The sequence below is a fragment of the Sus scrofa genome, chromosome 18, assembly GCF_054392235.1.
Source record: "Sus scrofa isolate SSC_HxYL_T2T_F1_AM1 chromosome 18, Sscrofa_HxYL_maternal_Yorkshire_Landrace_v2.0, whole genome shotgun sequence".
Classification (NCBI taxonomy): domain Eukaryota; kingdom Metazoa; phylum Chordata; class Mammalia; order Artiodactyla; family Suidae; genus Sus; species Sus scrofa.
Window position 1 is genome coordinate 29,802,592 of NC_139400.1, and position 23,271 is coordinate 29,825,862.

Genomic DNA, 23,271 nt, shown 5'->3' on the forward strand with positions numbered 1-23,271 from the left:
TCACTGGACTTCACGGCTGTATCGCAACGTCTACAGAAAAGTATAGTTGGCAGAGCACTTTCTAGGATGCCGTCTTGTTTGACCTTTTCAACAGCCTTGTTTGATGACGAGGAATAGGGCTGCAGAGAGCTTTGCCCAGGGTCACACAGCCAGCAGGGAGCCGAGTAGGGTCATCGGCCTTCGAGTCTTGTTTCCTGGGTCTTTGGTAGATCTTAGAGTGAACTTGAACAAGGTGAATGTAAAGTCCTTAGCTCTTCTAGGTTCCTTAATTTGTCACATCACCAACTGTGGTAGTTATGGGTCCTTCATGGGCCTTTCCTTTTCTTTGAGAAACATCTCAACATCTTTATCTTTCACTTTTTCTATTTGTTTTTCTGAGAAATTTTTATAATTTTGTTTTTTTTTGAGTTATTTGGCTACAAATAACTCACTTGGTTTAAAGTTGCCAGTGATGTCTTAGCAAGCTCCATGACATACCCAGGGATTCCTGCAAGTGAGAAAAATCCATCCTACAAGTGGTTTTCAGATATAATACAGAGTCAATAAATAATTAGATTCAATAATTAATAGAACCTATGTAATGGTATATATGCTAGACATTTTATCAAGCATTTATTTTTATTTTATAGGGTTTTATTGGTATCTTTTTAGGTATTACCTATTTTCATAGGTCTTCCAAAAACATGTTTCCAGTTTTCTCATCCATAAATTGGATAATAATAGCACCTGCTTCATAGGGTTTTATGAAGATTAAATCAATTTCAATTAATAAATTTTAAGCTCTCAGAACAGTACCTAGCACATCATACTCAATAATGATTAGTCAGTATTACTTTCCTATTAGACAAAAGAACTTTCATTGTACACCTCACAACAGAACAAATTTGTAGAGAGCCAGTAATTGGACAATTTGAATCCCAATATAATCCATGACTACTAGTTTTTGCTAAATATCCAAATAATTTTGGAATATAGCTCTTAGTAAATGAGAAGAGACTGTATAAAGTAATTATAGACAAATATAGCAACAATACTAATGGGAACGTTTTAATAAGAAGCAAAAATCCACCTTTTCTGGTACAGTAGATTAGAGTAAGATGATTAAGAGCCTGGATGTCTTTTTACAAATCTTGGCTTTTTCTGTTTGTTTGTTTTGTTTTTTTGGCTTTTCTTGGGCTGCTCCCGTGGCATATGGAGGTTCCCAGGCTAGGGGTCTAATCGGAGCTGTAGCCACTGACCTACGCCACAGCCACAGCAACGAGGGATCCGAGCCACGTCTGCAACCCACACCACAGCTCATGGCAATGCCAGATCCTTAACCCACTGAGCAAAGCCAGGGATCGAACCCACAACCTCATGGTTCCTAGTCGGATTCACTAACCACTGAGCCACGATGGGAACTCCTACAAATCTTGGCTTTAAGTTCACTCCCCGTGTGACCTTGGGTAAATTATTTGCGCCCTCAAAGCATCCATTCTTTAGTCTATAAAATGATATTAATAGTGTGCATATTGAGAGTCAGGGGAGGGTTAAATGAGATGGTGCCAAGCCATGTAGCCCAGTGACAGTCAGAATGTTGGCTGTTGGAATTACAGTGGTGAGCTCATGACAGGGACCAGAGACTGGTCCCTTCTCTAGCCCCAACAGCCCTGATGCTCACTTACCCTCAATATCCCACATAAACCAGTGTTTCGCAACCCTTTAAAATTTTTGCCCACAGATGATTAAAAAAATTTGCATCTGCCTCTTGCTTTTTTCCGAAGTTCCAACAGCCCCAGGGGTGAACCTCTACTTGAGAATCACTGTTTATTCTGCATATGTCTTCCAGCCAAGGAAATGTTGTCAAGCATTGGTTTGCTTTCTGCAGTTTCTATTTTAAAAATATACACACACACATATATATTTGTATTTGACTAATATATATATGGCTTCTATAATATAAAATATTGAATAAAAAAACCTCTACTGTTACATATTCTGATTCTTTTACCCAGTTTGTCTGAAATGTAGGCTCCCTGCAATAGGAGACAAAGTGCAAAGAATACTATTCAGTTCAGCTGGAAAAAAAAACCCCAAGTTTTTCAAGGCAAATGACTAATTGTCTGAGCCAAAAAAAAAAAAAAACCCACTCATATTTTAATGCATAACTAGTATTGTCATAAGTCACTTGTTTGAACACTCTTGTCAAAAGTAATTTATTTTCCTTTTAAGAGAAATATACTTACTGTTGATAATTAAATTTCTATTAAGTATTTTTTCTTTTTTCTCCCTATAATGGTTTTCTATTTCAACCCCAACTTCCTTTATTTAAATGTGAAATTTGTGAGTCAAATATGGCAAATGGTCCAAAATGCAAAATTAGCTTTAATTCATTACTCTATAGTTTTATTCATTTATGTAATAGGCTTCATGGTGGGAAAGTATTGACTTCAAGTCAATTAATTTAGAAATGATTCCTATTTTTAAGACACAGCTCTGGTTCCAACCTGTTCTGTGGTTCATCAGCTTTAAGCTTGGGTGAGCCTCAAAGAAATTTTGTAAGAACTGGAAATCTGAAAATGGGATAGAGAAAGGGTAGAAGTTGGTATGCCACTGGGAGAACTGGAGAAGTCAGTGTTCTGGGAAGGAGGAGAGGGAGCAGCCAGCGCTTCCTGTAGAAAAAATAAAGGAATATTGGCATTAGAGGCCCAAACAGTGTAATTAGATCTGAATCATACAGGGCATTGCGATTTTTAACCCATGTCAGTAGTTCCAGAGAACACCCAAAGGTTAAAAGTGGTTAATTGTTACAAGAAGACTTCTGTGCTTAAAATTCACTTTCACATTGCTGCTAAATATAAAAATACCCCTCAGCCCAACAGAGATGTGTTTCTGAGCCTTTCTCTAAAATATCCAAACCAAAGAAAGGTTAATTGCTCATACACCTATCTGCAGATTTTATATTTGTTTGCTTTATGCAACCAAGACTTTTCTGAGAAGTGGGTTGCAAAATAATTTTTCATAAACAAAAACCTCTTTAAAAAACACCAGAGATGGAGTTCCCATCATGGCACATCAGAAACAAAATCAACTAGGAACCACGAGGTTGCAGGTTCAATCCCTGGCCTTGCTCAGTGGGTTAAGCATCCGGCGTTGCCGTGAGCTGTGGTGTAGGTCGCAGATGTGGTTTGGATCCCACGTTGCTGTGGCTGTGGTGTAGGTCGGCAGCTACAGCTCTGATTCAGGCCCTAGCCTGGGAACCTCCACATGCCAGGGGTGCAGCCCTAAAAAGCAAACAAACAAACAAACAAACAAACCCCAAAAAACCACCAGAGGAGCTTTAAACTTAAAAGAACTCAGTTATTCTTTGATTTGGTGATTCCGTGTGTTCAACTATACTAGGTTTTAAAAATAGGCAAAACGCAAAGCTGAGACAACAGAAGACTGTCTAAAATAGTCACGACTGAGGTGGGACTGGGGGTGGGAGAGCAGACTATATATACCCTTACTGGTCGGCAGATGCAGATATCTCTGTGGATACACAAGAAATTGATAACATATGTTTCTTCTGGGACAAGAACAGGATGAATGGGGGTTAAGGATGCAGAATACTTTTCACTGTAAATCCTTTTGTGTTACTTGAATTTTAAACTGTGTTACCTATTTCCTCCCCTCAAAAAAAAGGTGATAAAGACTATTTTTTTTTTTTTTTTGGCTTTGTGAAGAATCAGATCATTCTTTCATCTGTGTGTAACTACATTTTAGATGCCTGTCATGTGCCAGCCACTGTTCTGGGCCTTAGTTTGTTCACAGAAGATCTTTCTGAGGAAGGAACTTGTGAGCTGGACCAGACTGTGCCAGGCAGAGGGAGTACGTATGGGATCTCTAGCAGGGCAAGGGGTGGACAAACCATCTGGGATGAGTGATCACTGTGTGTGTATTTCCAGGGGTGAGTGTGTGTGTGTGTGTGTATGTGGTGCACACAGCCCTCTGACTTTGGTTCACTTCGTCACTGACCCCCAACCCCTGGGGACGGCAGGAGTAGCCTTTCATCAGGCTGCCAGAGGGCTGTGGACCTGTAAAACCATTTCCGGATTCTAGATTCTATTTTTCACACCCGCAGGGTTTACTGCTTCTGTGTAGCCCCATAAATACCACAGATAACACTCAGAAGGATTGCATTAAGTTTCCTCTTACAGAGGCAAGCCCGAGGTATTCTCCCTGCCACCCTAAATCAGAGAGAATGTCAAAAAGGAAGAAAGGAAATTTTGGCCTCCTATCCAGAATCACTTGCATGGATGCTGCCTTTGCAGGGGAAGGGCGTGGTCTCCCAAATAGAAGGATTGGGAGAGATTCTGTGAGATCAGGTGAACTATAAAAGAAGCTGGTAAGGAGTTCCCCTTGTGGCTCAGTGGGTTGAGAATCTGACATAGTGTCCATGAGGATGTGGGTTTGATCCTTATGGCCTCACTCAGTGGGTTGAGGATCAGGCATTGCTGCAGGCTGTGGTGTAGATCTCGGATCCAAATTGGTGTTGCTGTGTCTGTGGTGTAAGCCTGCTTGGGAACTTCCATATGCCACAGATGTGGCAGTAAAAGGAAAAAAAAAGGTAGCTGGTAAAATAATGATTGAGGTAGTAATTTTCTTGTTTGTCCTCCCCCATCATTTTTTTCTTTTAGAGTAGGTCTTAAGAGTAATTCGATTTTTAATATTTTTTTCTATTTCTTCATCATCTTATCATAACATGTCAGGCACTGCTCTAGATGCTTTCATTTATTAATTCATTTTATCCTCTTAGCATCCTTGCTGCTAGCCCCACTTCACTGACAATGAAACTGAGTCATGGGGTTAGGTAACTTGCCTTGGATCATATAGCTGGTGGGTACAGAGCTGGGTTTCAAACCCAGACACACTGGCTACAGAGTCCTGCCTTTATTGAGAATATTGGGAGAGGAATACATTTAAACATCCTTATTTTCCATCTCAAAGGATTTCTGTTCAATTTGAATATTGATGCATTCTAAGAAAAATGACTGGACAGTTAGTGAGTGCCGGTGTTTAGATTACATTACAATTAGAAGGGAGATTGAGAAGGAAGTTTATTAGTTTGTCTGTTCAATCAGAAGATTTGACCTGGCTTAATTCCATTTTCCAGAATGAATCAAAAAAAAAGGAACTATCACAGGGTAATAATTGGTTGATCTCATTTCTTATTAGATAAACATGTTAACAGAGTGCAGTTTTGTCTTTTGGGGTAGGACATTTTAGCAGTAAAAGCACCCATAAATTTCATGTGCAGTTGTCATGGAACAGCAAACCAAAGGTGGTGCCAAGGTCCCCATTCAACAGCCTGGCATTTATTCATCGTTCCATGGGACACATTTTGCCTTATTGCACCGTTACACTTTCTTCAGGCACGATTAGCAGATAGAATGGCCTGTAAAGAAAAATTAACTCTCAATAAAGACATTAGGAATGAAATAAAATATGCAGAGTTCATACTCTTGCTGCTGGGATTTTTAAAATGTACCATGAAGTTCTAGTAGTAAAATTTCTTTGAACTACGTGATACTCCATGACATGGCTTTCATGGAAAAAATAAAATGGGAAAAGGACACCCTTTTGCCTTTGCCAGATGTTTCCAAACCTGTTGACGATTGTGTCATTTAGGGGGTGGGGTGAGGTTGGGCATCTGAGAGAGAGGGGATGGTGCCAGAAAGCCACATGGTGACATTCTTGAATTTACATGTGAAATAAAACCTAGAGAGGAAGGGAGAAAGGATAAGCAGATGTAGGTCAGAGAGGATCTGCCGTGAGCAGTATGCTGCTCAGTTTGGGTTTTATTTTAGGTGCCTATTCACCCAACATCTCTTAAGATAGTGTCTTTCAAACTTGAGTGTGCTGAGAAATTTCCTGGGGAGTATATTTTTAAAATGCAGATTCCTAGGCTCCACCCCAGAAGCACTGGTTTTGTATATCCCTAGACCCAAATCTGTATTCTCAACAAACTCTTCTGTGGTTTGGACCCAAAGGTCACAGGCAGAAATCTGTCCCTAAGGTTTATAAGTGAAAAAAATAACTTCATAGAGACTTGTCAAGTTCCTAAGATACTGAATATCTCAGCCACTTTCCTCTAAAATAATGATGGATTCTGTCTTATTAAGACGTTCACATGGGCTTACCCGTTGCCCTCTTACAGAGCTTTTGCCATTTGGCTGGTTAGGGATCCAAAGCTGCTCACAGAGGTGGAGAGTGAAATGCACAACTCTTGGGTGCAAAATGCCTTTTGAAAATACTCATTGATGTGAAATGCAAGTGCTCTTCAGCCTTTCGTGAATGTACCAATTATTCTTTTTTTTTAATTTTTATTTTTTTAATTTTTTTTTTGTCTTTTTGCCATTTCTTGGGCCGCTCCCTTGGCATATGGAGGTTCCCAGGCTAGGGGTTCAATTGGAGCTGTAGCCGCTGGTCTACGCCAGGAGCCACAGCAACGTGGGATCCGAGCCGCGTCTGCAACCTACAGCACAGCTCACGGTAACACTGGATCCTTGACCCACTGAGAAAGGCCAGGGATTGAACCCGCAACCTCATGGTTCCTAGTTGGATTCGTTAACCACTGAGCCACGACGGGAACTCCCTGTACCAATTATTCTTACTACTGTTGTTAAGTTTAAATGTTTTTTTGTTTTTTTTTTTTAGGGCCACCCCTGCGGCACATGGAAGTTCCCAGGCTAAGTTAGATTGGAGCTGTGGCTGCCGGCCTGCACCACAGCCACAGCAATGCCAGATCCGTGACTTACACCACAGATCATGGCAACATTAGATCCTTAACCCACTGAGCGAGGCTAGGGATGGAACCTCCTCATGACAACTAGTCGCCATTGTCACTGAGCCACAACGGGGACTCCTAAAGATCTTAAGCATCTATATCCCTAGGCTGCTCTCCCAAGTTCCATGACTTACGAATGGTCTGTAGAGGCTGAGGCATTGAATCAAAATCTATTGTAGACAAATACTTTTTTCTTGAAATCTCTTTGTTGTTACCATATAGCTGTGAGCTGCACCTCAACAAAGGCTGATTAAAATAAAGCCTCATTGGGAATTCCCACTGAGGCTCAACAGAAATGAACCTGACTAGTATCCGTGAGGATGTGGGTTAGATCCCTGGCCTTGATCAGTGGGTTAAGGATCTGGTGCTGCTGTCAGCTGTGGTGTAGGCCACAGACAGGGCTTGGACCTTGCATTGCTGTGGCTGTGGTGTAGACTGGTGACTACAGCTCCGATTGGACCCCTAGCCTGGAAACTTCCATGTGTCATAGGCGCGGCCCTAAAAAGCAAAAAAAAAAAAAATTAGCCTCATCAACAAGTTTATTAATAGTATTTCCCTCTTCACAGGGAAATTCTGCTTGAAGTCCCACACATGCACTCTCATTGCAGGTGAGGATCTGGCTGGTACCTGCCTCAGGTAGAAACTTATGTGTGGCAGCTTTTAGAATTACACACTTTAGCTCAGGGTGAGATCCTCATTTTAAAAAAGTCATGCCATTGCATTTGTATCTTCAGGAAGCTCAACTTGTCTTGGGCTTGATGAAATCAAGCTGAATTCATGGGGTGCTTCATCAACAAATAGGAACCCCAGTTTACCCAACTGTCCTGGCAGGACCACCTCCCCGGGATGGTTGGACGAGTCTGCTCTTTGATGGTACGGCAGCTGTTGCCGAGCACAGCGTTAAATAGTGTTGCTAAAATGATATTCGATTCGGGTTAATGTTAATTGCTGTGTGAGCTTTCTCCAGTTTAGGAATATCTTTGTCTAAATAAGTCCTGACTCTCTCTATTTGGGGTACTCTTCATTCTTCTGAGCTGAAGTTGTATCTGTTATTTGGGTGACCATTGTTTTTGTCCCCTCATCAGTTATACAAAACTTCTATTATAACATCGCTTCTTAAAACATATTAACAATTGATCTTATTGCTACATTTTAGCAAGCTACTTTCTGATCTCTAATTTTATCAGCAACCTGTCTAAATCAATCATAGTAATAATGACAACCTAGGGCTTCATAAGAGACCTCAACTTGCAGATGATCCGGAGGATCGGGGCAGACCGTGACTTCATCTAAGGTCCTTGAGCCTGTAAGTGGTAGAATCTAGACCAAACCCAGTCCTCTTACTTAGGGACTCCTTAATTCACACAGCCCCATGTCCCTGTGGCTAACTGGAGATATCGGAGAGTTTTCAGCTAGAGAATTGAGTGCAGCTAACTAACTTACCTAGCAAGAGAACCTGCCATCATGATCTCATCACACAGCATTCTAACCAACCGAACCAGTCTCTGTGGGTTATCCCAGCTCATTTAACTACTCAGGAATGAGGGAGCAATGCCTGCGTTGTGTAGATGTCAATCCAACCACTTCAGCTGCTACATTTTTCTAAGACTTACCCCAAGTTTTCATTGTTCCCATTTTCTTGATATTTTCAAATACTAGCAATTAGCTTGGGTTTTGAAACTATTTCTCCTTTCAGTCTTAGAACAGCATTTGCCCCTCTAAGCCATATTTCTACTGTGGGTATAGAATCCCCTTCAGACAGAAAGAGAACCATGAAATTTCTTTCTTTCTTTCTTTCTTTCTTTCTTTCTTTCTTTCTTTCTTTCTTTCTTTCTTTCTTTCTTTCTTTCTTTCTTTCTTTCTTTTTTTTTTTTTTTGTGTGTGTGTGTCTTTTTTAGGGTCACAACTCAAGGCATGTGGAGTTTCCCAGGCTAGGGGTCGAAGTGAAGCTACAGCTGCTGGCTTATGCCACAGCCACAGCAAAGCCAGATCTGAGCCACGTCTGCAACCTACACCACAGTTCACAGCAACACTGGATCCTTAACCCACTGAGCAAGGCTAGGGATGGAACCTGCAACCTCATCATTCCTAGTTGGATTCGTTAACCACTGAGCCACGAAGGGAACTCCATTAAATTTCTTTTTTAAAAAAGTTGGTAAAAAACTCTAAAGTGTCTTTTCATGGCCCTATTATTTGAAAATAATTGAATTTTCAAAAAGGGCATTTTCCCATTTTTCCTAGTATAGAGAATCTATAATATAGACATACAATATTGTGGAATGGATGAATAAATACTGACTTTGGTCATTAAATGGAGTATATAAAGTTATATCTATGTAACTTATCACTTCTTTGATAGCACTGGATGGTAATAACGAAACTCTCTCAGACGGGAAACCAGACTAGCCAAGCGGCTGGGTATATTATGGAGCCTGATAGCCAGGTGATGGGTTCTAGCTCCTTAGTCACCTCCTGTTTCCCTAATGATGTGTCATGAAGATCTTTGGTAATTTTTGTAAGAAGAAAATCATGACTTTCACAAAAATACAAAATAAACATTCATCAAAGATTTTATGAAATCCTTCATTAATGAGGGAACCTATGTGATGTTAAAACTGGTTCAAAGAACGTTTGAGTAGCTATGTGTTTATAGGTAGTACTCAGACAAGGGCGAGGGAATAGGAGCTCCTGCTGTGGTGCAGTGGGGTCTGTGGTGTCTCTCTAGCCCCAGGTGGCAGGTTCAATCCCTGGGCCAACTCAGTGGGTTAAAGGGTCTGACCCGCTGGCTCAGGAACTCCTTATGTCATGGGGGCAGCCAAAAAAAGAAGAAAAGAAGAGTGAGAGGATAGATGCAAAATTGGTTGATATCCAACTGAGCCATAAACTATAACCTCACTGGTTATCTAGTCCACAAACAAACATCTAGAAGTTAACCTCTGTTCTGCAGAGTTGGGAACGGGCCTAGACAGTAAAAAGCCAAGTCCAGCACTATACTGAAAGTGTTCCCAGCAATCTCTTCTTGCCTATTTCCAAGTCTGAGATGGTTTTCTGACACTGTGATATGTTCAGGTTTTTACCTTCATCACTTTCTTACTGTCTAGACTGCTTCTTGCATTGGTCCTTTATTTTTCCTTTCCTTCCCCATTTTTCTCTCCTATATATATATATATATATTTCCTACTTTTTGTTGTTGTGTTTCTTTGTTTTTAAATTATAGTTGATTTACAATGTTTCTTCAATTTCTGTTGTTTAGCAAAATGACCCAGTCACACACAGTTCCCTGTGCCATACAGTAGGACCCCACTGCCCATCCATTCCAAATATAAAGTTTGCATCCACCAACCCCAAACTCCCTGGCCATCCCACTCCATCCCCACTGGCAACCACAAGTCTGCTCTCCATGGCCATGGTCTGTCTCTGTTTTGTAGATAGGATCATTTTTTGCCATATGTTAGATTCTGCATATAAGTGGTATCATATGGTATTTGTCTTTCTCTTTCTGACTGACTTAGTATGAGAATCTCTAGTTGCATCCATGTAGCTGCAAATGGCATTATTTCATTCTTTTTTTATGGCTGAGTAGTATTCCACTGTATATATATGTACCACATCTTCTTAATCCATTCATCTGTGGATGGACATTTAGGTTGTTTCCATGTCTTGGCTGTTGTGAACAGCACTGTGATGAACATAGGGGTGCATGTAGCTTTCTGAATGCAAGTTTTGTCTGGATATATGCCCATGAGTGGCACTGCTAGATCATATGGTAGTTTTATATTTAGTTTTCTGAGATACCTCCATTCTGTTCTCCATAGTGGTTGTACCAGCTTACATTCCCACCAACAGTGCAGGAAAGTTCTCTTTTCTCCACACCCAGGAAGGCGGAGAGCTGAGACGTCAAGTAAATTTTATTGACCAACAGATTGGCCGGGAGCATTGAGAGTGGACTCAGGCTCCCTGCTGTTTAGGGAGCCACTTAGGAAACATGGTAATTTCTATTTTTAGCATAGATTTCTTCTTGTGCTGAGATAATAGTCAAGGGTTAGGGGGAGGCAATCTCTTTATGAATGTGGGTAATGGTTTTGGAGGGGGGGTGGAGGGAGGTTGTAAGGGAAACATCCTTTGAGGAATGACTATTTAACTGGTGTCCAAGGCAGCTCATTGTGGGGGGCGGGGAATCAGCCTTCTAGATTGTAAGTCTGATTAGAGTTTTGGTGGCATCTGGCAAGTCAGGTCCATTCCCCACCTACGAGAATTGTCTATTTCTTAGGGACTGTGCAAAATCCTCACCTGATTATTTTGCACTTGAGCACAGCGAACTCTCTAAATATCTTTATGGTGGGATACGGGGTTATGTCCGAAATGTCTGCAGACTCGAGGGGATGTTCTGGCCTAGCCTGGTGTGGTGAGACCCCTCCTTACTTGTGGTAGCTGGAGCGCCATCCGATGCCACCCTCGTATCTCTGAGAGAGGCCTCTTAGTCAAGGCACTGCTGGGACACAGTCTTCCTTCAACTGTGACAGCGACAGGATCACACTTCAGGATGTAGCAGCTGGAGGCCCTGCACATGCTGCTAAAATAGTATCAGAATTGAGGTAAAAGTTTAATTTTAGGTTTTTGAGAACTAGGCTTTTTTTTATTTCTTTCAAGGTTTGTTGTTGCTTATCATCCTTCCCCCCCCATTTGCTGCCAATAAAACTCTTTACTGTTCTTTGTCAGGAGGTAGCAGTATATTTGCAATGTTGATTACTGACACCAGTTTAACCTTAAGTCTCTCTTTGTATCGACTTTCTGTGGTAAGAAATCCTCAATCCCCAGGTCATACGCAGAGCTTTTTTTTTTTTTTAGGGATGTCTGTTTTCATTTTATTTATTCCTTTATTTTTTGGCTGCATCCATGGCATAGGCAAGTTCCCTGGCCAGGGATCAAATCTTTCACCACTGGCACGGCTGCAGTCAGATTCTTAACCCCCGTGTCACAGCGGGAACTCCAGAGATTTTTAATTTGGACAGGTCATGCTAATTTCCAATTGGAACCCTTGGACTTTAAAGAAAGGACCTTTTCATCAAGGAAGAATTTACTAAAACGTGTGCTGTGTTATAGCCAAGGACGACATATAGAGACTCAATCCAGCCATTATAGTTCAAAGTAGGGACATGAAGACTTTTTTCTATCAAGGGTCAGAGAAGGGAAAAAAAAATCTATTGAGGGTCACAGAAATTAAAAACAACGAAGTTAAAACACAAATTTTAAATAAATAATCATCTCTGAATGTTTTAAACATAGAACAGGAAACAGGAAATTCTATCCTGGAAGAATAACATCTAAGAAATATCCTCCTGTTCTGCAATAAGGTCACTTAGGAAGTAAGGACTGAAAGGGAAAAAGAAAGATAAGAAGGAGAAAGGGTAGCATGGGGACAAAGGCAGAGCAGGCCAGAGAAGGAGGGAGAGAGAGGGGAGCAGGTCCAGGAGTTAGGGATGGGACCCTCCCTGGGCCTGTTTAAACACCCCTTCCAGTTCTGAGCAACCATTCCCAAATCCTTAAAGAAAGCTGACTTCTTCTCCATCTCTTGTTTAAGGTCTCACTTTTTACGTCTCTTTCTCTGTACCTGGCCCTTCCCACCAGCGACTCCTCTGGGCACGGTACCCTCCGCTGCCACGTCTCACCACTTTCCACAGCCGTGGGGTCCCCCAACCCCACCTGCAACCTGGAGTGTTCACACCAGTCTACACACTTGCTTCCTTCACCGCTTCCTTTCCTACTCAGAAAACTGTACCCACAGCTTTCCCCTGGACATCCTCTGGGATTCGGGTTCTCCATCTCAAAGACTGAGCTGGGAATTCCTCCCTCACTCATCATTTAAGGCAATACAACCTCAGGTGGTTGGAGTCTTTCCTGGAACCTTCGTTTTCCTTCCTCTCTCCTTTCCACCGTCCTTCTTTGACTCCTTTTCTGCCTCTCTTCCTCCTTTCTCTTAGCTTGAAATGGAGAAGAAAAAAAAAAAATGAAGAAGCGCAATAGTGCTTCCAGACAATGAGCATCATTTTCATTTTTCTACCTTCCAACAAAGTCACCACTAAATATCTGAATGTGGAAGACGAAAGAGGAAAAGGGGAAAATCAGACTGCTGTCAGGTACAGGCAGGAGAAATCCTTTAGAGTACTGGGTAACCAGCCAAAAGCAAAATTGCCGGGGTCCTGCCCGCCCGGGGGTCAGGGGAGGTCCCGAAGAGGAGGGGCGGCAGGTGCAGGAAGAAGAATGGAGACGCAGACACTCTCGAGGAGTGCTCAAGCAGTCTCTAATTTATTGGTGGACAACAGCGAATTACATAGGGGAAAAGGCTAAAACTGACATAAGCAATGGAAGATCAAGATCTCAAAATTTTCCAAAAAACATAGATAAACTTTTAAGATTAAAAAGCACATGATTTGGAGTTCCCGTCGTGGCGCAGTGGTTAACGAATCTGACTAGGAACCATGAGGTTGCGGGTTCGGTCCCTGCCCTTGCTCAGTGGGTTAACGATCTGGCGTTGCCGTGAGCTGTGGTGTAGGTTGCAGACGAGGCTCGGATCCCGCGTTGCTGTGGCTCTGGCGTAGGCCAGTGGCTACAGCTCCGATTAGACCCCTAGCCTGGGAACCTCCATATGCCTCGAGAGTGGCCCAAAGAAATAGCAAAAAGACAAAAAAAAAAAAAAACAAACAAAAACACATGATTTGGGTAAAGTACAGTCTAAAAGCATAAAATAGAATTGAACACCATAAAAGAGCAATCCAGCAGGAACTAGGAATCTCATCAGCCACACATGACCGTTGCAAAAATTGCAAATATATTGTTTTCTTAGAACAATCATCTGATTATAAACCTAACAACTATTTTACTTTTAACTTTATTGTTAATAGATTTCTATACTTAAAATACTTAATTCAATAAATCAATAATTATCAATAACTACCTATAACTCCTAAAATTTACTTATTTACTTACTAAAAACTTAAAACAGCTTTAGCTAAATAATGCATACCAATATTATCTAAGATCTTGTGAAAAACAGAAGTCAAATCAGAGACCCATTTGAATGTAGACAGTGGGGAGCTATTCTCCCGGAGGTAAGTTGGAGGTTTAGCAGGCAAAGATAATAAAAGTTAATAAATTCCTTTCTTGAGGTAAGGGACAGGGAGTTAGGTACAGTAAACAAAGCACAGATTGTTTACAAAAGAGCAGAAACTTAAAGGTATGTATCCTCAGGCATAATGTCCTCTAGTTTCTGGGGTCTGGCAAGCCTGTTGTTTTGCAGCCCTTTCTTCAGAGTCCCCTGGACTTTGTCATCAGGTGGATTCCATTCTTGAAACTCAGCTCCCAGCATAAAATAATAGGAGTTCCCATCGTGGCTCAGTGGTTAGTGAATCCGACTAGGAACCAGGAGGTTGTGGGTTCGATCCCTGGCCTCCCTCAGTGGATTAAGGTTCCGGTGTTGCCCTGAGCTGTGGTGTAGGTCTCAGATGTGGCTCAAATCTGGCATTGCTGTGGCTCTGGCATACGCCGGCGGCTACAGCTCCAGTTAGACCCCTAGGCTGGGAACCTCCATATGCTGTGAGTACAGCCCTGAAAAGACAAAAATACAACAACAGCAAAAAACAAAACAAAAAACAAACCAAAAGTAAAATAATAAAATTAAAGATGTTAAGTACTAGTTTGTTCTTGAAGTTTGTGAGTCAGCTTTTTTTTCAATTATATTCATTGTTTGTTGTATTTTTTTAGAGTCCACACATAAGTGATATCATACATCATTTGTCTTTCTCTGCCTGACTGATTTCACTTAGCGCATTGCCCTCCAAGTCCGTGCACGTTGCTGCAAATGTCAAGACTTCATTCTTTTTTACGGCTGAGTAGTATTCCATTGTACGTACACATATCCATTCATCTGTTGATGGATATTTAGGTTGCTTTCATATCTTGGCTATTTTAACTAAAGCTTCTAGGAACACTGGGGTGTGTGTATCTTTTCAAATTACTGTTTTTTTTTTCAGATATATACCCCAAAGTGGAATTTCTGTGTCATATGGTAGTGAATATAACAAAAAAAGAAGCAGATAAACAGATATAGAGAACAAACCTGTGGTTACCAGTGGGGAGAGGAAAGGAGGAGGGGCAAGGGGCAATAGGGGTAGGAGATTAGGAGGTACAAACTTATGTATAAAATAAGCTACAAGGATGTATTGTACCATATGGGGAATAGAGCCAATGTTTTATAATACCTATAAATAGAGTATAACCTTTAAAATTGTGAATCACTCTTTGTACACCTGTAGCTTATATAATATTGTAAAGCAACAATGCTTCCATTTAGAAAAAAGTTGTTAAAAAGCAGTGGAACCCCTGCCCACTGCTGTTTCTCTACCTCACAGACTTATATTCCCCTTTAAATGCAGCAATATATTAAGACTGTCAGCTGAAGAGTGTTTTATAAACGGTAGATGCTTTTCCTTGCTTAACAACTGCTCTGAGTGCCTGATAAGCTACAGACACGCATGCTTAGAGCTCCACAACCCCCGACCTCTCACCTCCCATATTAGGCTCTCCAAAGCAACAGTCACGGCCCCACCAAGTAGGAGGCAGACTTCTAAGATGACCACCAAAGAGCCCTGCTTCCTGGAGTTCATGCCCTGGTACAAGCTTCACCTTGTCCTTGAATGGAGCTGGACCTAGTGACTCACTTCTGATGAATATGACAGATGTGATGGGAAGTCACTTCTAAGATAAGGTTATAGAAGACTGACTTCCATCTGGCTGCACCCTCCCTTGTTCTCTCTTACTTGTTCCCTCTGAGGAAGTCAGCTGCCATGCTGCTGCCTGCCTTATAGAGAAGCTGATGGGGCAAGGATCTAGTAACAGCCAGCAAGGGACTACAGCTCTCCGTCCAGCATCTTGCAAGGGCTCAATTCCACCAGCAACCACTCAGTAAGCTTGGAAGCAGATCCTGCCAGGCAAGTCCTGAGAAGGCTGAGACCCCAGCCAACTCTTTGACGGCAGCCTTGTGAAAGAACCCGAGTTGGAGACTTAGGTGAACCAGGCTTGGATTCCTGACCAGTAGAAATTGTGAGATAACCTGTGTGTGCTGTTTAAAGCTGTTAGTTTTGGGGGTAATTTGTTCTACAGCCACAAATACCTAGAACACTACCTTCTAAGTTCACTCTTAGTTTAAAGAGGTCCTTTTGGTATCTCAGTACACCTAGGTGGGGCTCATGACAAGAGCCACATTTTGCACCTAGAAAATAGTATTTTAATGAGATTATTCTTTTGAATTACCTGGGGAGGGAAAGCTGTGTTTACTACAAGCACTAGAATATAATCATTATTCCCTCTTTGTGTGTCCTTAGACCAGTTTTGGTCCTATCTTCTCAAAACCTTCCCAAACTCCTAGAGCACCCTATTCCGTATAATTTAGCTGTTGGTTAGTTATTTTTCTGCATTTTCTCTGTATTATTACACATCTGTCAGACTGGGTTGTATTGCTTTATGATGTAGTGGCTGTCATTTCATTTAGTTCCCTGGACCAAGTAGGTCATCACGAGTTATTTGATTATTAACCCTGGAAAGAATCGAATAGTTTATCTGGACGCATTGTTGAGTTCATGCCCATCTATATACTTTTGTCTGCTTATTACTAGTTGGTCAGTTGATGACAAGCAGCAAAACAAGCCAGAACATCCTCTCCCTGGAAGTTTCATGAAAGGAAAGCTCATTTCTTACATCAGTATTAATTCGAGAAGTTTTTGTTGTGATTTTAAACCCATATGAAATGTAATACAAATAGTTTTTTGGAAAATAGCAACTAATAGCTAACATTGATATTCTTTCTATTTGTCAAGTTTTTTTTTGCCCACAGCCATGAATGTAGGTGTTCCCTGGCCAGGGATTGACCCCGTGCCATAGCAGCAATCCAAGCCACAGCAGTGACAATACCAGAATCCTTAACCCAGTGCACCACCAGCGAACTCTGCCAAACATTGGTTTAAGTGTTTTTCTTATAAGAACACAGATTTCTGAGATTCAGATTAAAAATCTAGTGAATAATTGAAGAATAAAGTTCAAATAATTTTTAAACCTAAGGAGCTGAAATACCTGAATCATTATATTAGGAATTGAGTTAAATCCAGCAAATTTTACAAAGTGATTTAAAAAATATGGTATATATTAAGCGTTTTCTTTTCTTTTCTTTTTTTTTTTTTTTTTTTTTGTCTTTTGTCCTTTTAGGGCCGCATCCATGGCATATGGAGGTTCCCAGGCTAGGGGTCTAATCAGAGCTACAGCTGCTGGCCTGCACCAGAGCCACAGCAATGTGGGATCTGAGCCGCGTCTGCAACCTACACCACAGCTCATGGCAATGCTGGATCCTTAACCCACTGATCGGAGGCCATGGATCGAATCCACAACCTCATGGTTCCTAGTCGGATTCATTTCCGCTGCGCCACGATGGGAACTCCTATTAAGCTTTTTTTAGTGTCACCTTTTAGCCTCAGAAGGAGCTAAATTGCATGTGTGAAGGGTGGAGGTGGTGGTGGTGGAGGTGGCGGTGGTGGAGGTGGCGGTGATGGAGGCGGTGGTGGTGGAGATGGTGGTTTGGCAATTTCCATCTTTCCAAGCTTAACAGTCAAGTAACCCCTGATCACTTACTATATTCCCAGGGACCCAAATGAAGTCTGCTTACTCCACCATAAGACAAGAGAGCCAGGCTGACGGATGTGCCATAAGAGAGGAAGAACGAGAATATAAACAAGCCGAGGCTGAATTGCGTGGGTGAAGTTGGGATGCTCTCTCTAGAAGTTTGTGAAGGTTTTTCAGACAGGAAGGACTGTGCTGGTCTGGGAAGGATGGGTAGAGAGGAAGTCATGAGTGCGTCTCAGTGCCAGGAAGCAGGGTTTCCCTTTCCCAGGTGGTTCACAAGACTATGTTATGATGCTTGGAGGAAGTTATATAAGAGGCAATGAAAAACCATTGCTTTCTCATTGATTCAGTCCCCTTGGCCTGAAGATGTCTCCGTGAGTGGCTGTTTTGGGAGGAGGCCAGCACCGCAGTGCGGTCAAGGAGCTGCTTTGGTGAGCCTTTCCTTCTCCCAGGCCAGGCCAAGTCAGGGGGTAGCGAGGATGGGGCTTGGGAAGGTCGTGAACATGGCCCTGTGCCTCTGGGTGCCTAAGCACTGCTGAGGAAGGGAATGGGGCCACGCTCGGCTTGACCTCAAGTGGATCTTAAAGAAGCAGGAAGGCCCCCCGCTGTGTCTCCTGGGTGAGTGGAGCTGGACGTTAGCATATCCACTTGCTGGCTGGCAACCTTGGGAGCTCCCGGGGTGAGATCAGAAACTCCTCTGTACATGGAGGGCAAGGAGAGACAGAAGATAGAGGCGGACCCCTCCAGATTAGCAGGAGGCAGGTTTAATGAGCAAGGGGGCATACGAGGCTTGTGTTAGGCAGCTGCAAGACAGGTAATTCTCTGCATTTCTTGGCCAGAATTTGAAAAGCTTATCGAGAGGCCTTAACTGGGTTGTTACATATTCAGTCCAACAGGCTCAACAGCACCTTCCTCTCTTGTGGCTCCATCCTTGGAACAGCTGCTACATTCCAAGGACAGGGGAGGGGGCGAGTGACCTCTGATTGCTTGTGGTCACGTCCTCTTGCTAATCTCCTCCAACACCACTTGATTTGAATAACAACTAGGTGCTGTAACAACTGAATCTTCAAATTTCAGTGACAAAACATAAAAGTTTCTCACTCACCAAACAATTTGGTGCTGATATTCTGGTATGTGGGCAGCATTCCTTAGCTTGGCGAGAAATCCTAGGGTCCTTGCCTCTGGAGCTGCTAATCCTAGGACCATGGAGATCTCTGCTTGCAGCTGCAAGAAAAAGAGAGGGTAAGGAAGCATTTTCTTCGTAATTTCCTTGGCCCAGAAGTGACCTGCATCATTTCTATTCATTTTACAAGAAGTAGATACATGACCCCTCTTAGATCCTAGATGCAAGGAGGGTAGGGGAATGCAGTCCCTCTGTGTGTGTCGCTGGAGGGCACCCTGTCCAGTGACAATATACACTGTCCGTAGGAGAGCAAGACTCTTGGTTGGACAGGTACCTGTTTTTGCCACACCCATGTTAAGATAAGAAATTGAGGAGTTCCTGCTGGGGTGCAGTGGAAACGAATCCAACTAGGAACCATGAGGTTGCAGGTTTAATCCCTGGCCTCACTCATTGGGTTAAGGATCTGGCATTGCCAAGAGCTGTGGTGTAGGTTGCAGACTTGGCTCGGATCTGGCGCTGCTGTGGCTGTGGCGTAGGCCGGAAGCTTTAGCTCCGATTAGATCCCTAGCCTGGGAACCTCCATATGCTGTGGGTGTGGCTCTAAAAAGACAAAAAACAAAACAAAACAAAACAACCCAAAAACCCAAAAAACAGAAATTGAGCACAGGGAACTATACCTAGTCACTTGTGATAGAACGTGATGGAGGATAATGCGAGAAAAAGAATATGTATATATGTGTGACTGGGTCACTGCTGTACAGTAGAAAATTGACAGAATACTATAAATGAACTATAAAAAATAAAAATCATTAAAATAAAAGAATAGGTGCAGAAATGGTAAAAGTTCAAGATGACATCACAAAGTTAGGAATGGATGGAACCCAGCTTCTTTTTTTCCTCTCAGAAAACACTGGGATGCAACTTCCTCGGTTTAAAAAGAGTTGAAAAAACACGGCACTTCTGTGGCCACAGACACAGGCAGCATGGGCCTCCCCTCCCTGGATTCCTGATTCCTCAGGTCTACCTCTTTAGGCTTTGCAAGTAAGTATTTCTTTAAGTTTTTATTTTTATTTTTGGCTGCTCCTATGGCATGTGAAAGTTCCCAGGCCAGGGATCAAACCTGTGCCACAGCAGTGTGACCACACCGGATCCTCAACCCCCTGTGCCACAAGAGAACTCCCAAGTAAGGTTTTATATATTTAGATGCCCTGCCTGCTGATCAGCTGTGAGGAGAATGATTTTCTGCAAGCAGTGGGTTTCTCATTGTAGTGACATCAGAACCGCCCGGAACATGCAGATCCCCAGGCTCAGCAGGGGCCGCTGGGCTGCTGTCTTTTTTTTTTTTTTTTTTTGTCTTTTTGTCTTTTTTGTTGTTGTTGTTGTTGCTATTTCTTGGGCCGCTTCCGCGGCATATGGAGGTTCCCAGGCTAGGGGTTGAATCGGAGCTGTAGCCACTGGCCTACGCCAGAGCCACAGCAACGCGGGATCCGAGCCGCGTCTGCAACCTACACCACAGCTCATGGCAACGCCGGATCGTTAACCCACTGAGCAAGGGCAGGGACCGAACCCGCAACCTCATGGTTCCCAGTCGGATTCGTTAACCACTGCGCCACGACGGGAACTCCTGGGCTGCTGTCTTGATAATGCACTTTTTCTTGGCTCACTTGCCCATTGGTCTCCTGGGTCTTCCTTCGCCTCCAATAAACTACCTGCCCTTGAATCCTTATCCCAGGTTGTGCTTCTGAGGCTCCCAAATAAAGCCAGCAAGGATGCATGCGTTACTGCACCATAGACACCCTCTTGGGAGAGCCCTCCCATGGCTTCTGTGCACAGGGGGCAGCTGACGGTGGGGGCGCGGGGTGCACATGCTGTCTGAACCTCACTGGCCCTGTCAGTCCTGCATGTTTGTTCTTGCTTCCAGTAGCCGGTACTTTCATAAACTGAGCAAAACCCACATGGTATACTCGCCACCACTTGCAGATGGTCTAGCCAAGAAAAAAAAAAAAAAAAAAAAATACTGTCTGCGTTTCCAAAAGAAACAAATTCTATTCCCACTTTCCCCTGTCAGCTCTGCTCCATGTGGGAGCGTCGTGCTGTCAATATTCCTCCTGGGTGAGTAGCCTGCAAAGGTTCCGAGTCTCAGTGATTACCCCAAAGCAGGAATTGTGGCATAAATCTCCATGTGTGAAATACATATCACAGCTTGAGTTAAATGGACCCCAAACATATGGCATTGTTTTTTGTATTTTCTAACACATGGGCAGTTTTTCACGTTTTAAATCAATGGAAAATGAGGAGATTACAGGCAAATTTTCTTGGAGGATTAACCACCAGGAAATAGATTTCGTTTGCATAAATATTTAGGGTGGGATAAATGATGAAGTCAGACACTTTCCAAAGACACATTTCACATTGCGGTGTGGTGGCCCAAGGCGAGACCAGGCGGCTGACTCTGGAACCGTCCCTGCCACAGGCTGCAGCAAAGGGCAAGCAGAACTGTGGGCTTTGAGCTTGACGACTAGGGGCTGGACTGCCTAGAGCCTCTTTCACATGAGTGTTACTGATGCGATTCCATAGTGAGTAGTTGCCAGTGATTTGTGGAGACCGTCTTTCTTCCTGTGCCATTGAGTGGCTGTCAGTCTGGGTGGATTCTAACCTGTGTCTGGGCTTGTCACTAGCTCAGGGGCCATGAGATAAAGCCACTGGAAACCCTCCAGGGTATGTAGAAAAAAATCTATTCCCTACTGGTCAGATTCTGGGAGACGATGGCCCTGTTCTGACTTTCAAGGGTTAAAAATGATGCAAAACCCAACAGCAGAACTATTCTTTCCCTAGGGCAGATCACCTCTGCGCATGTCTCAGAGGGCTGCACCAGAGAAGCCTGCCGTGCGTGTGTCAGACACCAGACATTGGCAGGTAGTGATCAACAGGGGAAGGAGAAGAGCAGGCTCGCTGGGCATTTGTCCCCTGGGCAGCTCCCTCAGCCTTGTCGGGCCTCCAGAACCACAACTGGCTGTGCTGTCCTCCTGACTGAGATGGGCCCACCAGAGTGCCAGGGTGCTGCCCCCCACGCTGGCCTGGGGGACAACCCTGCTGGACCCACAGCTGGCTGCTAGCAGACCCTGAAGGCCACGGTGCAGGCCGGAGCTCTGCCTTGAGGGGTACCTTCACCCTTGCCCTGCCTGCCCTCGCCTTCATGGCCGTCTCCCCACCCCCAATGTTCAAGCGCAAGTAGTGAGGGGTTTAGAGAGGGGTGGGGACACCTGCATCCCTCTGCTGAGCCAGATGTGACCAGGCTGCCGTGTGAGGTGGGCCTGTCCACTGTTGAAATCAGGCTGCTCAGCTTCATACCTCTAGGGGAAGAGGGAGCCCTTCCAGCTAGGAGGAAAGTCCCCCGAGTTTCATATGCGACTCTGGGACGGATGAGCCCTCCCAGCCCCATCTCTGGATTGTGAAGGGCTTCTTTTCCTGTACCCTCCCTGCCCCAAGCTGCACTGCCTGCTGCTCACTCCCTTCAAGGCTGTGCTGTGCATTCACAGTGAACTGAGGATCCTACACAGAAACCTGAGGTGAGGGGACCCAGCCTATTTTATGTCTGCAAACTCTCCATCCTCCTTCAGGTGGTTGTGGCTACCGTCGAATAGCCTCTTATACGATGATGGGAGAGGGAAGGGAAGGGAATGGGAAGAGATGGAAATGAAAGGGGAAGAGGTCTCCTGGGCTGGAAATCTGTAGGTTTTTCTAAGTGACAAAAGGGCGAGGGAGGCTTTAGGAAAGAGAAAACTTGGAACCCTAATCCCAGCCTTGGGAAAAGCAACAGCCCCAGGGAGGAAGTGTGTATGGAGCTTGCAAGCCAGGAAGCTCTGATTTCTGGCTCTAGGACTTTCCAGACTTTCCATAGGCTTTCCAGCTGTGTCTCTAAGCCTCAGTTTCTTCCGCACCTGGAGAATGGACTTAATTTTGATCACCTCGCAGAGCTGGTGCGAAAATTAGAATGCACAGAATAACGGAAGATACCCGTCGTGATGCTTATGAGTTTTATGAGGCTTGGAAAGTTGAAATTCATTGCAGAGATGTCGAATGGGGGGAGAGGGCCTACCTTGGACTGGGCATCTTCCTCATCTCCTGCTGGCTGCCCCCCGTTGCCCCTAGTGTGTTCCCACGTGGTCTGGGCAGTAGGGACAGGCAGCACTTGCTCTCTGGCTCACCCCGCGGCCAGACAGCAGGTCAGGCCTGGGGCGCCGGCTGCAGTTGCGCGCGGCAGCCTCTAGATGGAACTTTCTCACCAACACAAGGCCGGGCGGCCGCAGCTCTCCAGGCGCCGGGCGGCAAGGGGCTCCCTCTCTCCTTCGCCCCGGCAGGCGCGGGGTGCCTGGGCGGTAGCTCCTGGGGAGGGCCGCTGGACCTCGCACGTCGAGCCTGGCTGGCTATCATCGACTAGAGGCGAAGGGAATCCCAAGTTTTCCCCTTGGGAACCCAGAAGCCGCGCGGCGCGGGTCCCCAGGAGTTTCTTACCCAGCACCTGCGGCTGCTAGAACCGTACCGGCCCGCCCCCACTTCTGCGCAGGGCCCGCAGCGGGCGGGTCTTCAGTCCAAGCTCCGGCTGCGGGGGTTCGGTAGACGGCGCCCTGAGAGCCACCGGCCGGAGGCGGGGAGACATCGCCCGAGCCGC

General features: G+C 44.2%; 1 protein-coding gene across 3 annotated transcripts; it reads right to left on the reverse strand.

Annotated features, from left to right (window-relative positions):
* Positions 1-2,363: 2,363 nt before the first annotated feature.
* Positions 2,364-23,226, reverse strand: LOC110257597 (uncharacterized). 3 transcript variants are annotated; one of them, XM_085005943.1, is made up of 4 exons: positions 22,699-23,164; positions 18,582-18,700; positions 11,231-11,381; positions 2,364-2,651 (listed from the first exon to the last, which is right to left on the reverse strand). In XM_085005943.1, the coding sequence occupies exons 2-4, from the start codon at positions 18,680-18,682 to the stop codon at positions 2,508-2,510; spliced, it is 396 nt and encodes a 131-aa protein (XP_084862069.1). In that variant the 5' UTR covers positions 18,683-18,700; positions 22,699-23,164; the 3' UTR covers positions 2,364-2,507. The 3 variants fall into 3 exon arrangements, with proteins under 3 accessions (XP_084862069.1, XP_084862070.1, XP_020934716.2); XM_085005944.1 differs by having other exon boundaries at positions 2,384-2,651; positions 23,115-23,226; XM_021079057.2 differs by lacking the exon at positions 22,699-23,164 and having other exon boundaries at positions 2,384-2,651; positions 18,582-18,746.
* Positions 23,227-23,271: the final 45 nt, after the last annotated feature.

Excerpts from the sequence above, each read along its gene's own strand:
- LOC110257597 (XM_021079057.2), bottom strand. The coding sequence starts at position 18,730 with ATGCTTCCTTACCCTCTCTTTTTCTTGCAGCTGCAAGCAGAGATCTCC. Across the intron at positions 11,382-18,581 it reads TATCAGCACCAAATTGTTTG|CAGCATGTGCAGGGCCTCCA; the intron begins GTGAGTGAGAAA and ends ATACTATTTTAG. Across the intron at positions 2,652-11,230 it reads TGGCGCTCCAGCTACCACAA|GAAGCGCTGGCTGCTCCCTC; the intron begins GTAAGGAGGGGT and ends TTTTTTCTACAG.